Here is an 18,567-nt window from a genome sequence, read left to right on the forward strand (position 1 = left end):
CTTGAAAGCAGACATGCATGGCTCATTTGCTGTCATTGCATTGTCTTTTGCATATGGACAGCTGCTGGAAGACCCTGTTTCAAAGCCATGGGACCACTTTTCAGGGATTATGGTTATGGTATTATTGCTCTAGATATTCATTTTGAATAATATCCAACCCCAAATGTTATTTATTTATTTATTACCTCCGCAAAGAGCAAGCGCAGAGGTTATGTTTTTGCCCGCGTTTATCTGTTTGTTTGTCTGTTTGTGTCCAAAATAACTTGAAAAGTTCTGAATGGATTTGGATAAACTTTTCAGGAATTGTCGGAATTTTTGGGGGGTGATCCCAAGTTTTAGCTTTTCGTGTGTCATGGCTGCAACTCTGCACTCTAAGGACTGGGCAAACTTTAGAACAGATCTACACAAAGGGGAAGTATGCCCGTGCATTGAGGTGACAGCAACGCCAGCTGGCTGACTCGTTCAGAGGGCGTACAGCCCACTTTTGCAAAAAAAGTGACTGTTGTAACACATTGATTAGTTCCAATAACAGTCTCCGCCTCTCTTTAAAGGCACTGTCCGGCATGGTTACGTGGCTGCCTAGAGGGCTCAAACTTTCGAACGCGTCGCAAGCATTACACGCCGCCATCTTCCAGGTCCAACCACATAAGCCGCGCCCCACACAACACACACACAAGCATTAGTTATGTTCGCGATTTGGCAAATATTAGCTACTACTGTTAGCTATCATTGAATTTATGGCCATAATGTCAGCATGACAGCAAATAGTTGTTGGCCTGTCTGGGACTGCTTTTGTGTATGTGCTCACGCAACGGGCATGCACATGATCATTTTTCTGTTGAATTTAGAATTGTGAAAAATACAGACATTTTGTTTCCAATCTGTCCTTTCAAACCACTAATGGTAACATATGCCAGCCGGGGGTGTTCTTCTTATACTTGGTTTAAAAGATTTTATTTGGTACCAGCTACAAACAATCCTTGAGTCACTTTGATTACCATTGTTCACTAGCAACGAAGGAATAGAAAAAGCTAAGTAGTCAAGAAGTGAGCTCACTGAGTTGACTCATGGGAAAACACTGTCCATAGCTTTTCGGTAGAGAATTGTGCACAGTACAGCATGCGCTCAACCCTGACGCAGAACTTTGAAAGAATCAAGACAATGTCAGATAGGAGAAGCATAAACCAACCTTGAGATGGCCATGTTACCCGTTATCTTTCGTACAAGACTTAACACCTACCGACACAAGAAACAATCCAAACATCAGGTCCTCATTGCCAGCTATGAGCCTGGATGCCAAGATTGTCTCGGGCCTACATCTTTCAATATAATAGCCAGATCATGGAGTACATTCTGGACTGATCCCATGCTACAGTCACCAAAGTCCTTGTTAGCGTTAAAAAAAAAATATTCCCACCATTGTGCCTCTGGTGGAACCAACCTTCCTAACTCTCAGACTCATCCAGTACAACCTTTGGTGTTCTTCTCTGGCCCTTGATCTCCATTGGTCCAGACAATCAACATATAGTTTATACAGCAACCAAGACCTGATCCTTACCTCTAGTCTACTTGGTGGCATTACAAGGCTGTAAAGGCCACATTTGTAATCCCAAGTATTCCCACTTTGTTTTTCAATCTCCAGGACTCTTGTGTCTCCATCCATTCATCTATTTTCTATTCCACATTTCCTGCACAGGGTCACAGGGTCTGACTTTCTGTGGAGGTTTTAGTACACACTGGACTGATCATCAATCAATCACAAGACCAGCACATATGAAGAGACTGTACACTGATCCATATCCACAGATACTGTAATTTACAGTTTTCAAGCATACTAAAATACACATTTTTGGACTACAGTATGTCCCAAGTGGGCACAGATTCAAATGCAGGGCCGTGTTACTGTGATGCAGCAGCACTAACCGCTTAGTCACTGTGCAGGGCCCCCCCCCCCACCACCAACACACACACATGTAGTTCAATGACAAATTCAAGTTCACAGATGAGATAAGAACATGGATAAAACGGAAAAACACTGAGGGCCATGAGACAGAGACAGATTTAGCCAGACGAAGGTGAGGTGAAAGAGAAGGGCCACATGTCTTCATGGAAACGTTTCACCCTGAGTAACCACACGGGGCCCCACAGAGAGGGCGAAGCATCAATCTCCCCGGCTCCAGCCATAATACATCCACATTTTCCGCCCCAAGTTCACTTTCTGGCATTCGATCAGCACTTCATGAATTTTTTTTGGGGTGATAAATCGATCTGTTGCTTTGTTCCCCTTTTTTGCTGAGGAAGGGAAAGTTGTTGTGACTGTGTTAATATGCCTGTGCTTTTTTTACATTTTTCACAAAAAAGTGTACATGCGGATGTGCTTTAGTGTTTGTGTATTGTCTGCTTTGGAGGAACCATCTGCCATCTGGCCTCAAAGTACAGAGGCCACATGGTGAGAGAGCAAATGTCAGCGGTCGGGCCAACCAGTGCCAAGGCCTGACAAATGATGTCAGTTCCGGATGCTCAATTGCTTTTTTTCCGCTGCTTGTTATAGAAATCAAGTTTGTCCTTATACAGCATTCGGTGACTCTCACTCTGGAGATGAGCTGAATGTCTAAAAAACAAGAGTAAGATTGCTGACCTACCACTGAGGGGCTAAATTTGTGTATATTTACGTATATAAGTCCTGCAGGGTCATCCACAAAAATACACAGGGAGCAGATCCAAAAAAAAAAGATTAAACGTCTCCACCCATGCCAACTGTATTAAGCCAGTCAGAATAAAGATCAATCATCGGCAATGCCAATGAAATTTTGAACGGAATCCACTGAAACTGAACCTGACATCTGCCAATAGTGAAAGAGATGAGATTATATGATGTTTTTGTTTTTTTATTGAAGTCTCAATGCAAGTGAGCCTAGATGTAAACATCACATGTATGCCAAGGACGGATGATGACCTCTGGATGTACCTGTATGATGTGATTCTGAGGCCTTGTCCACACAGTATGCATGTGCAGTATGGTCACCAACTTCAGGGGTGGGTGGACTGGGACAAAAATTCAGCCTAAGACTTTTTGTTTCCGACTGCCCACTCCCCATTACGAGTCTCCTCTTGTTTATATACAAAAAAACGTGCCCAGGGTTGGGATCAAACCTGTACCTTCTGTCTTGACAGGGAGCAGACTGAACCATTACCCCAACAGAGATTGACAGCAGAGTGGGTGAATGTTGTGTTTTTTTTTCCTCTAATTGGTGACAGAGCCTCGGACTGACTTGAAGCTGCATGCTCATGTCACGGCAGCAAAGCGCATCCTTTGCACAAAATGGGGCTCCCCGCCCAATGGATGTTAGGGTCTTATGCACAGCGTTTGTTCTGCGTATCGGGAGGGGCGGCTATGGCGGTGCCAACTCGCCCACTCTGTTGTGTTGTGTGTGCAGCGGCATGTTCCCAGGCCGGCCCGGGATTTTAGTTACCGTAATTAGCAAGGCAAGGTGCAGCAATAAATAAATAAACGGCTGTCAGTCAGCCCATTATTGATTGGCCCACTCCCGGCCAGTCCGCCTCTGTGCTGTGCAGTCATTGGAACATCTACAAATTGTCAAAAAAATAAAAATAAAAATATATGAAATGAAAATATATTCAGTGGAACGTCGGATAGCGGCCGCCCTGGTTAGCTTGTTTTTCGGTTAATGTAGAATATTTACGCCACAAGTTCGGCTCGTTTGTGTGCATTTTTTAGTTAGCATACAATATGTATATCTTGTCGTGTTAATTAATACACTGTGTGGCTCCAAAAGTGTTCTTAATGTATTTTTTTTTATCACACAACGTCCTTTCTTTTAGCATCCTGTTAGCTAACAAAATGGCCAACGGACACGAAGTAAGCTAGGTTACATTGGCCGTCTATGATGTCATCAGTGGTTGACTCTCAAAAATGTTAACACAAAACACATTTTTAAAGTTTTACAGTTGCACATGCATAAAACAAGTCTAAATGCATGTAAATGACAAATGAAAGGGACAAATCAACATTTAAGGTTACTTTGACCTTCATTGAAAACGTAACTGTTCCCAAAGACACAATGTGGCAGCAAGATCAACCACCACCACCTTCCTGTTTATTGAATTTAATAGTGTTTCTCACTTTCTTTGTCAAATTGCTGACACTTACAAATTTGCTTGGCTACATTTTGTGTTATTGAGGTGAGAAACACTACTGAATTCAAGAAATAACTCCTGGGAAAACAGGAAGGTGGTGGTGGTGGATCTCGTTGCCACATCGTGTCTTTGGGAACAGTCATCAAGAATCTCATCTTCAGTGAAGGTAAAAGTAACCTTAAATGTTCATTTATCTCTTTCATTCATCATTTCTATGTATTTATATGCATTTCAAATTGTTTTCTGCATGTCAAACTATAATTTTAAAACCATAAAAACATTGTTTTGTGTTATCATTTTTGGCTTAATGGAATGGATTAATTGTATTTCTTATGTGAAAAATTGATTTGGTTAACATCCGTTTCGGTTAGAGTCTGACCTTTTAAAATGAATGAATGATGCTAACCAAGGATCCACTGTACAGGTAATAGTTTACAATGTTTTGGGTTTTTTTACATAACAGTGCAATAACAGTTTGAAGAGTCTAAATTACTGTTTTATTTTTCGGAAATTAAAAGTTCCTTATTGCCTAAAGTTCAACATTAATATTCCCATCTTGAAGCCCGTTCCTGATCTCTAAGGAACTAGCTAAGTCTCTAACTAGGCAGAGAGCTGGCCTGCACTGTATTTGTTTCCCGAGTCCGTTCGGTACGCTTCAGTACCGCATGGAATGTTCCCTACTGAAAAATCTGATTACAAATGTACCGTTATACCAAATGAGCAAAGGACATAAACATATAAACCTTTTCTGGAAGTGCCTCTGATTACCTCCTTGCTTTTGAGCTTTTTTAAAACTCCATTAGTATGGTGTGTTTGCTTTTTCTTTATTTTCTCAGCAGCAGTGGGGAACAAAATGTGTATTTTTTCATATTTGTGGCCAAAGTGAAAAGACTGTGGCTAACCTCTGTCCTCTCTTAGCTTTTTGACTTCAATGCATCAGACGCAGCTGTAGCAAAGGTTGTTTGCAGTACCGACACGTTAAATGATTGTTTTTCTAAATCTTTTGCACAGCAGCGGCTCAATGTCTTTTGCAATGGGCACAGTGCTCTATGGATGCCACGACCTTGAAGAGGAATCCCTATTTCATGGAGGAAGAAATTGCAACAGTCAGGTTTTAATTGCCCGCTATGAGATACACACACACACGCACATGCACGCACACACAAAGTATTTCTGTGTGCTGTACCGAAGGCCAGATGAAATACTGCAAGTTTGAAACTGACAAGGCGAGGTGAGGGAAAGTGTGGCTGGGCTTTGTTTCACGGCCGTTCTTTATGTTTTGCAGGTCATGTGTCCTTCTGCGGCGGTTGTTGCGGGGGCATGTGACTGACTGTGCAGTGATGTACTGTACGCAAGGTGTTCTCAGAGTGTTGTGCTGCCATAGCTTTCGGAAACCATTCACTGACACATACCTCCCCTCTGATCTAATCCTTTCTTGTGCACCACTCCTCAAGATAGATGACAACAGATATTTTCCCTGTGGACAGAGTGAGAATGAGCTCAGTGAAAATCAATTAAACATACGCTAGAGCATTTTTTTGGGGGGCCACAATTCCACATCGAAATAGCAGTTTTGTGTTTTTGTTCAGTCTCTAATGGCACAAGAGAGGCTTTGTCTCCATCGCCTGCAGGGAGCGACGCTACATAAATCTAATTTAAATGCAATGAGAGGCACAAGGAGCATCTTGAGTGCTGCGAATGTCGCCCAGCAATATTTGTAGCATTTTTAACAAAAAAACAGATGTACTGCTGATTACAGATTAACATAGTAATACTCGGAGAGATAAATACTCCGCTCACACACTGGTCTGACTCCTTCTTCCCGGCAGTATGCATCACTAAAACATGAACATGTGAAATAGCTTCACACATTATTGCAGGTCAATATACACACAGTGTGCGAGAGAGCGAGTCACACAAACACACCAGCTGCCACATGCAATAAAGAACCAAGGAGATCTCCTCTTTTTTTACACATCCGCAGGGGGTCAATAACTCATTAGAGTCCGGGGAGGGCGGAGGCAGCTGAGCGATGACGCGGCGTGTGAGGGGGCCGGGCGACTGCAGTATCTTCACCTGAGGATATCAGCATGTCGTTGCGCCCGGAGGTCATGAAGACGATTCATGACTTCATTAGCAGCATGTCATAAAACATACCTAGGTGTTTCCAGGCCCTAGGGTCCTGTATGGAAAATGCCTGCTTTATCTTCATCTTTTTTTTTTTACTGCTCATCCTATTGGCTTTTTATTTATTATCCTTTTATCATTTGTCATGAATTTTGCATTTTGCTGAAACGCCCCATAAAAACATGTTTATTATAAGGTTAAACAAGTCCACCGTCTAGTGGGCCAGTGCAGCGCATATTATTGCTTTGCAAAGGTGGAGGCGTTGGAGCAAATATTTATCATTGCTCACTCATTATTTCAGGCTTGAAAATGTTTGAAATTTCATTATGGATGACCTGAATGTAATAGTAGCTGAACCCTTCGCCGTTAACAAGCTCCAGCACTTCTCCAGTGAAGGGGAAACATCTGTTTTATCATCTCTATCACTCAGTGGGACTAAAAATAGAACACAGAAGGCAGAACGTGACCAACACTGATAGGCTTTAGTGCTGATAGATCAGATGAAAAAGATGCTTTAGTGTTTATGCTTGGATGAATGTCTCAAGTGTGTGTTTGTTTTGGTTGATTGCCTGGGCATTAACCAAAGGCTTCTATTATGCTAAATGCAGGAGGGAGGCAGGCAAAAATTCATCAACTACATGAATGCGTAAGTTTTACAAAATCACTGCCACATCATGAATAAACAAATACATACTGTACATACAGTATGAACGGCAATACATTCAACATTTTTGTTTTCTTTTTTCTGTTGAAACCAGGCTGGCGTCATGGGTGACCGTGGGAGCAAATAAAAATAAATTCTAAAAATCACATTCAAAGCGGTATGTCGTGTACGAGTACGATGCTTTAAGTCTGTCTGAGGTAGTGGTCGGGTGATATCATTACACTAAAGCACACTTAAATGACATGACATTGATGTAGCTGTTGGAAGGATGGAACACACTGTAGGTAAGTGTAGAGACATAGGTAGATACACAAAGCCTAAATATACACTTTATGAATCAAGAATATATTGAAAATGACCTTAATAGGCATGTGTGCATATTCGCTATCTCACAAAAGTGCACCACTTAACCATTTTTACTATCAAGGGAGAACACTATCAATGAAGCTTGGATATACTTTAGAGCAGAATAGAAAGTGTCATTTCTATAGTAATGTCCCTAGAGAGTATTTGCATTGTTTGTCTAAATTTCTCTTTTTTTTCTGATGTAAAGGCTGAGCTATCATGTTTAGTATTTTCCTTAGTGGAATACAGTTGTACTTTGTTGTGGCTGAATAAAGCCTGTTTTGTGTGCTATGTTGATAATAAGATGCTTTTCTCTGTCTTTTTTTATCTTCATATTTGTTCATTAATTACTTATTATTCAACACATTTGCCCATTATAATTACACAGAGGGAAAATCACAACCATTTATTGCAACTTTCACTTTCTCCGCCGCACCCATGCGCCTGTCGATCTTGCATCCCATCCTTCCCTCACTCGTGAACAAGCCCCCGAGGTACTTAAACTCCTCCACTTGGGGCAGGATCTTATCCTCGACCCGGAGATGGTACTCCACCCTTTTCCGAGCGAGAGCCATGGACTGAGACTTGGAGGTGCTGATTCTGATCCCAGCCGCTTCACACTCGGCTGCGAACCGATCCAGTGAGAGTTGAAGGTCACAGCTTGATGAAGCCAGCAGTACCACATCATCTGCAAAAAGCAGACACCAAACGCTGCAGCCACCAAACCGGAATCCCTCAACGCCCTGGCTGCGCCTGGAAATTCTGTCCATAAAAGTAATGAAAGGGCAGCCCTGGCGGAGTCCAACCCTCACTGGAAAAAGGGTCCGACTTATTGCCGGCAATGCAAACCAAAGTCTGACACCCGTCATACAGGAAACAAGCAGCCTGAATTAGGTGGTCTGGTACCCCATATTCCTGGTACCACATATTTTCCACAGAATTCGTTGAGGAACACGGTTGAATGCCTTTTCCAAGTCCACAAAACACATGCAGACTGGTTGGGCAAACTCCCATGCACCCTCAAGGACCCTGCAGAGAGTGGAGAGTTGGTCCACAGTTCCACGACCAGGACAAAAACCACACTGCTCCTCCTGAATCCGAGATTTAACTATCCTCCTCTCCAGAGCCCCTGAATAGACCTTCCCAGGAAGGCTGAGAAGTATGATCTCACAATAGCTGGACCACACATTCCGGTCCGCCTTCTTAAAAAGGGGGACCACCACACCGGTCTGCCAATCCTGAGGCACCACCCCTGATGTCCACGCGATGCTGCAGAGTCGTGTCAGCCAAGACACACCCACAGCATCCAGGGCCTTAAGGAATCCACCCCCGAGGGCCTGCCACCAACGAGCTTTTTGACCACCTCGGCAACCTCAGCCCCAGAGATAGGAGAGCCCACCGTGGAGTCCCCAGGCACTGCTTCCTCATAGCAAGACGTGTCGGTGGGATTGAGGAGGTCTTCAAAATATGCCTTCCACCGATCCACAATATCACGAGTTGAGGTCAGCAGCACACCACCCCCACCATACATGGTGTTGATTGTGCACTGCACTGAGACGGTGAATGGTGGTCCAGAATCTCTTCAAAGCCGTCCAGAAGTCGTTCTCCATGGCTTCTCCAAACTCCTCCCATGTCTGAGTTTTTGCCTCAGCAGGCCGCTTGGCCTGCCGGTACCTGTCAGCTGCCTCCGGAGTCCCTCGGACTCAATGTCCTTCCTTAGAACACGGTTGAAGCTCTCCCGGAGGTGGGAGTTGAAACTCCTTCTGACAGGGTACTCTGCCAGACGTTCCCGGCAGACCCTCACAATGCATTTGGGCCTGCCAGGTCTGACCGGCATCTTCCCCTAACATTGGAGCCAATTCACCACCAGATGGTGATCGGTTGACAGATCTGCCCCTCTTGTCACCGGAGTGTCCAAAACATGTGAACGCAAGTTTGACGACAAAACCACAAGTCAATAATCGTACTGCAGCCCAGCGTGTCCTGGTGTCAAATGCACATGTGGACACCCTTATGCTTGAGCATTGTGTTCATTATGGACAATGTGTGATGAGCACAGAAGTCTAATAACAAAACACAGATCAGATCAGTTCCTCCCAATCACGCCTCTCCCGGTCTCACTGACGCTGCCATCATGAGCGTTGAAGTCCCCCAGCAGAACAAGGGAATCCCCCCGAGGGAGCACTCTCCAGTACTCCCTCTAAGGAATCCAAAAAGGGTGGATATTCTGAACAGGTGGAGGGAAACTACCCTCTTGTTCACCAGGTTAAATTCCAACGTACAGGCCCTGAGCCGGGGGGCAACAAGAATCGCCACCCCTGTCTGTAAAGGAGAGGGGTCATTTATGGCAATAAACACCTAAAAAACATTGCAACTTCCTTTGCAATTTTTGTGAAAACTGCAAAATTGGGCATCTTGTGAGATCTTGGGGGGACCTTTAAATTGTTGTCAATGTTTAAATATGTGGTCTACACGAGTTTAATATGCAAATAAAGCATTTGTTCAGATCCTGTGCTTTTTGGGGTTAAGGTTACAAAGAACACTTAAAACATTGATAACATTTATTGAAAAAAACCCTTTTGCCTCAACTTTTTGAAAAAGCTGCTGCAAAATCAAGCATTTTAGACCGCAATAATCATTAAAAAAAAGCCTGTGAAATCCTTAAGCACACTTAAGGACCCTGTTTACAAATTTCATCCCATTACACAACTTAATCCCAAAGACGCCAGCGTAGTTTCAAATATAGCTGTCCAATATGTCAGCAAACACAATTTGGCAGGACAAAGGGAACCAGATTATGTCATTACTGGAAACCCCTTGTCCCTAAACCTGTTCTCACACTATGTTTATCCCATAAATCATTAAGCATTGTATTTTGTAGAAAGACCACACCGATTAATTTTAGCCTTGCTTTAAAAACTCTTCTTATTCTAAATATTATAAATATAAGAGGCAATAACTAAACATTTGGTACAGAGGTGTATCGATTTCCCACACGGTACACAATGAGTGAAGGACAATAAGCATAATTGCAAATACAGCAAAGAAGTTTCATCTCTTGCATTTGTTCCTTTCCTGTACTGAAACAAACCTTACAACTAACATACCGTGATTTTGGTGTGCTTTGAACCTCTAATTGTGTCAAAATGTTGCCACAGAACACAACCATGCAGTGTTTAATGCCCTGATATCCTACCGAGCTGCACTGACTCATAGGATTAAAAAAATACACATAAACCTGAATGATTTCTTCATGGAAAATACCAGCGAAAATTCCAAGATTAATTGTTCAACCTTGTTAAGGACACTTTGGTGTAATTACTTAATCCATGTGTAAATCCATAAACGTAGAGGCAATTAATTAATAGGCTGCACAGGTCTGAGTCAACACTAATAATCTCAAATGACCTTGGAACTTCTTTAAATAGAACACATGCATAAAAGTATACCGCATACTGGATTATATTACTTTGCGTCTTCCAATATGGACACCAGGGCATAGGAGTATCAGGACATAGGAACTTTTAATCACACATTCGGTTGGACCGCTTGGTCTTAATTGTACATCTTAACAATCGACAATTCCATGCTTACAGCTTTGTGGGAACAGTTGAAGGGGCAGGCACTCTTTTCTGTCCCTGCAGTGCACAAACCATGAAGGCATGCTTGGATGAGTTTTGTATGGAATAATCTACACAGAGCCCCAACCTCAACCACATCAAACACCTTTGGAATTAATTGCCACACAGACACTCCAAACTGTTGTACAAATCTCACCAGAAAAATGCAATATGTCCTCTTTATTCTCACTGATGCACAGGTATCCTAATACAGTACTCTCCTAATGTCTTCTCAAGGGACAATACTATCGAAATCAAGTTTGTTATTGTCCTCTGTAAATAAGTGACACATTATTGTCTAAATAGATGAGGACACATAGGAGTGCACCTCGCAGTGAGCATGCCCAAATTGTGTATTTATTGTGAGCACCATTGTTATCGAGCAATGCCTCTTGGGCATGGAACTCACCAGTTCAGGTCTGTAGACATCCACCTTGTCATTCAGCTTCCTCAGCAAGGCACTTGTCATCTTTGAAGTGTGTTTGGGCTCATTGTCATGTTGGAGAACCAGCTTCCTAAGGTAGGTGATCATTCTCTGCTTCACTACCTTACTATGCCGCTGTACATTTTGGATTTCACGTTTCCCCTCATAGAACCGTATCTTCCCAGTGCCAACAGCACTCGTGCAGCCCCAGACCACCACTATGCTTGGCTGTAGGCAAGACACAATTATCTTGCTACTAACTTGTGTCGCCAGGTTTACATCTGCAATAATGGCTGTGTGTTCAGTCATTTTCCGTTGTAAATCTATACAGCTGTACACTGACTACTCTAAAGTATATCGAACGTTCATTTTCAAAGTATTGTCTCTTGATATACTGCAGAAGTAGCTTTTCATAGAGCAATAGAAGGACATCACAGTTGCTATAACCAAGCATTGGGGACTGAAGCCATCATATTCCCACTTCCTCACACTGTTTTTTTTTTCAATTCAAGTAAAAATATCAAAAGCAAATAGCTTTATTTCTTTCTTTTACAAAGATTGCTTCACATTGCTTCGAGCTGATGTAAATGCTAAACAAGCGCTTTATTGTAATTTACATGAGAACACTGTGGCTATCTGACAGGCTTGCAGCTCGTCTGGCTCGCTGCTCCGCTGGGGTGCCTGTGTTTGGTGCCATTTGGCAACTGCTGGAATATTTAAATGCCCTGATGAATACATCGCCCCCGGGCCTGACTGCTCCCACTGAACGCTGAGTGTGCTCGGCATACACTAATGGGACTACTGACACTCCTGTGCATTCATCCTACAAAAAAAGGAAGAAAGAAACGTGGCTCAGTGCCAGAGGGGACCAGAGACTGTGTGGTGTGAAAGCTGGGCTGCGAGGACGACAAAAAGCAAGAGGCCACAGGTCTGACTGACGCATCATCTAATGTGTCTGTCGGTACGCACTTATCCCCCAACACCCACCACCCCACCCCTTTTGTTGAACTGCCCTTGAGCAAGACACTCAGCAAGCTTCCACACTTGTTGCAAACTGACAAGTGTTTTGACTGAGAGCAACAGCTGCAGTGCATTTTAGAGACAGAGAGAGAAAGACACTTGCAGCTCATTTCTGTTTGGAGCTAATGGTCAGCGAGTCCATCCATTTTCTGGAAGCTCAGCAGATGTGTGTGTACTTAAGCATGACTGAAGCCCCGTGAGCTCAGCTCAGAGGGGAAAACATCCACAGCAAAGTGACTGCAGTGCATGCCAGGAAGTACGCAACCCTCACAGGCAGGACAGGCTGCTGCAGGCTCAGGTGCTGTCCTTGGTGCTGAATCCACACAAAAATGGGTTTACAAGACAGACTGAGTCCCATAAAAGCTCACTCTTTAGCATCCCTCACATCCCAACGGCTCAGACATGAAAAGAAATACGGTTCGGCCGTGCAACACATGCTTCACAGTGGACGCAGCTGTCACGAAATCCCCCCTGGAGATGTCTGCGCAGTGTTATGGAATACAAGAGACATTTCATTGATTATGCTTATTTGGGGAAAATGTCAGTGCAGGGAGCGGCGCTTGCCCCCGCTACGATGTTGACCTTTGTGAACCGTGTAAATCTGTTGAGCCGCGTCAGAACGATGCAGCTCAGAGACGGTATTGATCGGTGTTTGTCGTTGTAGCTCGGAAATTCAAACTCGGAACAAAAGTCGGGGGGAAATAATGTAGCAAAGTCTTCACTTGCCTTGGGCAAAATTCACTTTAGGACGAGAACAAAGCTGGGTTTTTATTGTCACTGTTACAGAGGAATGAATTTACGATATGTTTATTATTGTCTATTGCCAATGGTGGACCTCCAATTTCTTCCTATATTACAAAAAAATGTTCCATAAGAATAACGGCAATAGAAATAATCTGTTGTTCTGTAAAACGTTTATCAAAGTTATAGGTAGTTTATGAAAATATAATTAGGTAATTTAACAGTTGTTGGTGTTAGCATGTTGGCCACACAGTCAGGGGTTCGGATCTCCGTTGGATATCTCTGTGCGGAGTTTGCATGTTCTCCCCATGCGTGCGTGAGTTTTCTCCGGGTACTCCGGTTTCCTCCCACATTCCAAAAATATGCATCAGATTAACTGGAGACTCAAAATTGTCCATAGGTATGAATGTGAGTGTGAATGGTTGTTTGTCTATATGTGCCCTGCGATTGGCTGGCGACCAGTTCAGGGTGTACCCTGCCTTTTGCTCAAAGCCAGCTGGGATAGGCTCCAGCATACCCCCGTGACTGTAATGAGGATTAAGCGGCATAACAAATAAATGGAATAAACAAACGTTGGCATTCATACAAGTGTAGAAATACTATACACAAAACTTGTCATTTGACCTTACTGTAGTGTTGTCTCTCATACATTGGTTGCTTTATAACTATGGAGGGGGGCAAAATATTAGAAACCAAGTGATACCGTCTGACAACACTGCATCATACCGAAAGAGGTTCTTTTTATTATTATTTTGTGCCCCTAATGTATCTAAATATGTTGAAACACAATCTGTTCTTGGACTGCCAATCCTTCAAAACTTGTAACAATTGTTTCCCCTTGGAAAAATGGCAATAGAAATAATCTGTTCCAGGGACAAACTGTCACCACCACAAAACCATTCTTCACTCATTTTAACATTGTTAATTTACATACAAGTGTAAAAATAAGCTACCCTTTAGTGTTTCTAATACATCTGTTGCTTTATTTAGCTATAGCATAGGTCAAAATATTAGAAACACATGCACTCTGACTATGTATTATCCCAAGAGAATTCTAATATTTTGGGCCTCTAATGCAATTCAATATAGTCCAAATATTAGACGCAGTTCCGCAGTCACATTAAATTGACATATTAAATAAATGAATACCACTTCATGGCATATAAAGCGAATACTCACTGGGGAGACAACAATCCCCACCACAATTGCCATCATTTCAGCAGTTATAGTAAAAATATTGGGATTGGTTTACTGCTGCGAGGGTTGTTATTGTGCAACATCCCTGGAGGATTTTGGAGATGCCGCCTCTGCTATGACAACACAATGATGACTTCCCTTGGCTGTGAAGCAGCAAAGGAATTTCTGGGTGCAGATTGGACCACTCCTCTCTCTCCCTACCTCTCTCTCTCTACTCCAGGACTCTCTGGGCTTGCTGGTGAGAAAGAAGGGGGAGGGTGGTCTTGCAGTAGACGGAAAGGAACAGGACTTTATTGAGGAGGAGCTGCAATGGTAGGGGGAGAAAAAAAACCCATCGCCTTGCGTTGCGGATGGTTGCGAAGAGAAGGGGGGGAGCAAAATAGCGCGCTGAAGCAAATAGCCACTTTGTGCTGCTGAGAGGCTGCGGGCTGCTTTGTTTAACTTGTTGATGCGACGTTATTGTGCTGTTTTATTTTGCTGTGTGTGTGGGTGTGTGTGCGCGTGTATGTATGTGTGTGCCTGCAGTACAGATAGATGGGAAGCGATATGGAAAGTAGTCTCCTGCGAGGATTTGATTAAACTCCCCGTAGAGGCAGTTTAAGGAGCAGCCTTCCCTAAGGTGGGTGCTATTTTTCTTTGGCTTTGAGGAAACAAAAGAGAGACAAAATCAGTTTGCCGCAAAGTGATTGCCAATGCGCAGGAATTGGAATGCGCCTAAATTGTTCCCAGTTCTTTTGAGCCAGGGGTGATTCATAAGCCCGACCGTCCCTGTCCTCATCCCCGCTGATGCTCTTCACCCCCCGCGCCGTTGCACTGTGATAACCGGAGCGCAACACTTCTTTCAGGTCAGCATGGCAGCAGGTGTGGCGGCGTGGCTCCCGTTCGCCCGCGCGGCGGCCATCGGGTGGATGCCCGTGGCGAGCACGCCAATGCCCGTCCCGCCGCAGGACAAACGCAAAGCACAGGACGGTCTCATCATCCTCAACGTGAGCGGCACCAAGTTCCAGACGTGGCGGACCACGCTGGAGCGCTACCCGGACACTCTGCTGGGCAGCACCGAGAAGGACTTCTTCTTCCACGAGGAGAGCAACGAGTACTTTTTCGATCGTGACCCGGACATCTTTCGGCACATCCTCAATTTCTACCGCACCGGGAAACTACACTACCCGCGCCAAGAGTGCATCTCGGCCTACGACGAGGAGTTGGCCTTTTTCGGGATCATCCCAGAGATTATCGGGGACTGCTGCTACGAGGAGTACAAGGACAGGAGGCGCGAGAACGCCGAGCGCCTACAGGACGACGAGGAGATGGACATGACCAACGACGTCACGCCTGTCAACCTGACAGCTCGGGAGTACCTGTGGCGAGCGTTCGAGAACCCGCACACCAGTACCCTGGCGCTGGTCTTCTACTACGTCACCGGCTTCTTCATTGCCATCTCCGTCATGGCCAACGTGGTGGAGACGGTGCCGTGCGGGACGCTGCCCAACAGGTCCAAGGAGGTCTCCTGCGGGGACCGCTACGCTCTGGCTTTCTTCTGCTTGGACACGGCGTGCGTCATGATCTTCACGGTCGAGTACCTCCTGCGTCTCATCGCGGCACCAAGCAGGTACAAGTTCATGAAAAGCGTCATGAGCGTCATCGACGTGGTGGCCATCATGCCTTACTACATCGGCCTGGTCATGACCGACAACGACCAGGTGAGCGGCGCCTTCGTCACGCTGCGCGTCTTCCGGGTCTTCAGGATTTTCAAGTTCTCCCGGCACTCGGCGGGCCTGCGCATCCTGGGCTACACGCTCAAGAGCTGCGCCTCCGAGCTGGGCTTCCTGCTCTTCTCACTCACCATGGCCATCATCATCTTTGCCACGGTCATGTTCTATGCGGAGAAGGGCTCCACTGCCAGCAAATTCACCAGCATTCCTGCAGCCTTTTGGTACACCATCGTCACCATGACAACGCTGGGGTAGGTCAACCAAGCACTTGCAATTATAATGATGAGAAAGTCAATCAATTAGTGGTCACTCCTCATTAGATGCTGTGCCTCATCATATCCAGCAGATGGCGCTGATTTCCCCTTTCCTTAAGGTAGTTTATATTTAATACAGAGCAACAGGTCCAAGTCTAAGGTAGTTATTATCTGGAGTAACTAAGGAAAGGTAGTTTACTTTTAATACAGAGCAACAGGGGCTGCGAGGAGGAATCTCTCCTGCTCTGTATTAAATATAAACTACCTAGGCTACCGTAAGGTAAAGTAGTAACTGCCTTAATGAGTTACTACCTTAATGGGATAGGTTCAGATCCTGCGTAGTAACCCATTAAGGTTGTAACTACTTTACCTTAAGCTAGTTACTTTTGCACGTAGTCTTAAACAAAAAAAGTGTCTCTATATGGTATGGACTTGTTCCCAAAAGTTTAATATAAGTATAAATGCAGGAGTAAGGTAGTTAGTGCGTTTGGCTTCATAGTGGGTGTGACTGATATGGCATTTTTTTCACTGGCCCGGTACAGGGGCATCTCAGTAAATTTGAATATCTTTAAAAAGATAATTTATGTCAGTAGTTCAATTCAAAAAGTTTAACTTCCATAATCTAGAGATTCAGTCCACACAGAGTGAAATATTTATAATATAATGTATTTCTGAATCATTTTTGATTAATTTAATTTTGGTTATAGCTTATAGCTAATAAGAACCCCATATTCAGTAGCCCATGTGAAAAAGTTCAATATTGTAAACTCCCGGTTGTAATCACCGAACGAAATGCAAAAACTTCCTGAGCCTTTAATTGGTCTCTTAGTCTGAACTGAACTCCTGAAATCAAATAACTTTAGCAGCATATTGTAATTCACTGAGATGCACCTGCATGAACTCTGCCTAGCATCAAGTGTCATGAGCAGGAAAAAGGAGCGCAATGCTGTTGTAGTTGAAAAAAAAGTCAGCAGTGAAATGATTTACAGTATGTACATTATTTGCATTGTCTATGTGATTTATATTACAAGTTGTCATTTGAAAAATTACACCAGACAGTCTATTTTTTTTTTTTACTATTAGTGCAATCATATCGTAATGTGTAATAATATGATCATACATATGTATGGGTTGAGACTTGGTTTTGATGCACATGCAGGTGAGCATGGTGCTGGGAATGTTAATTACCTTCTGTGTTCCTCAGCCAATCAGAAGGCTTGGTGAGGCTCATGCTCTGCCTGTCAATAAGCACTGCACAATACTGTACTGCATGGACAATCAACACTTTCTGCTGCAATACCTTATAGGAAAAAAAATGTTTGACTAACGTTCAGGTACAGTGTCAGCTCCTCTATTTACTGAAGTGGCACAAAATAATGAAAGTAAGATGATTACATCGTAGTCAGTTAAAAATTAATTAGTGTATATATTGACGTGTGTACTCAGCCAGTGGCCCTGTGTGGGTTTCTAACATTATTATTATTCACAATATGACTATACTGTTGTGTTGTGTGTTACACTGCCATCATTCAGCACCACTCAAGCCTTCTGGGTGCGGTGCGAGGTGCTGAAAAGTTGCGTCAGTGATCCGACAGGCTGCCATCTGCTTTTTTTTCTTTGTTTTTACCTTCTGGGAACAATAAACCAGAAAGTGGGGTTTGGCTGCCTCGGGCGTGATTGCTAGTTATGCAGTGGGGGAATAATAATAATCAGGCCGTTGTTTGAAAAATAAATGTTTAAAAATATCTTGGTTGGTTTTGTTGAATAACTGTGTCCTGCCTCATTTAGGTGTGATGAGATAGGAGTGCGGTCCTGTTGAAAAGCGGTACGGCATCACACATGATGAAAAATGCAAAATGAATTGCCACAACTTGTGTATGTTGAGTCTCATTTTATACAAGATCAAACACATGTAGAGACATTGTGTAGACTCTAGGATTAGTTTAACTGACACAGGTCTCATAGAAGAAGGGGATTATGGGTGTTTGGTTAATTTTTGGTTAATCATTTTACAAAAATACTCACTGGCCACATCATTAGGTACCACCACATAATCTAATGACATCCAGTACAGGAGTCGTGTGAAACATTCTTTACAATTTCAATACCAGCAAGATGATTTTGATATTGTGGCTGCAGTTGGAGAACTATAAAACAGCAGTGCACTGCACTAAGATGTATTTCTAATAACTCACCTCTCCAATGTAGCTAAATATTAGGGGTGTCACAGGACACCCAACTCACGAGACGATCGATACACGAGATTGGGTCCACAAAAACGAGACAAAACGACACTTTAACATCA

The 18,567-nt window shown here is 43.6% G+C and overlaps 1 protein-coding gene across 2 annotated transcripts in view; it reads left to right on the forward strand.

Moving 5' to 3' along the window:
• The first annotated feature begins 14,547 nt into the window (after window positions 1-14,547).
• Window positions 14,548-18,567, forward strand: part of LOC129181690 (potassium voltage-gated channel subfamily D member 2-like) — a 66,318-nt gene continuing 62,298 nt past the window's right edge. Inside the window, exons 1-2 of one of the 2 annotated variants that reach the window (XM_054777206.1) lie at window positions 14,548-14,915; window positions 15,142-16,259. In XM_054777206.1, the coding sequence (XP_054633181.1) occupies window positions 15,148-16,259 (1,112 nt within the window). In that variant the 5' untranslated portion in view covers window positions 14,548-14,915; window positions 15,142-15,147. Of the gene's footprint in view, window positions 14,916-15,045; window positions 16,260-18,567 lie in introns of those variants that run through there. The other variant, XM_054777207.1, reaches the window with a different exon arrangement.

The sequence above is a fragment of the Dunckerocampus dactyliophorus genome, chromosome 5 (genome assembly GCF_027744805.1).
Source record: "Dunckerocampus dactyliophorus isolate RoL2022-P2 chromosome 5, RoL_Ddac_1.1, whole genome shotgun sequence".
Taxonomy (NCBI): domain Eukaryota; kingdom Metazoa; phylum Chordata; class Actinopteri; order Syngnathiformes; family Syngnathidae; genus Dunckerocampus; species Dunckerocampus dactyliophorus.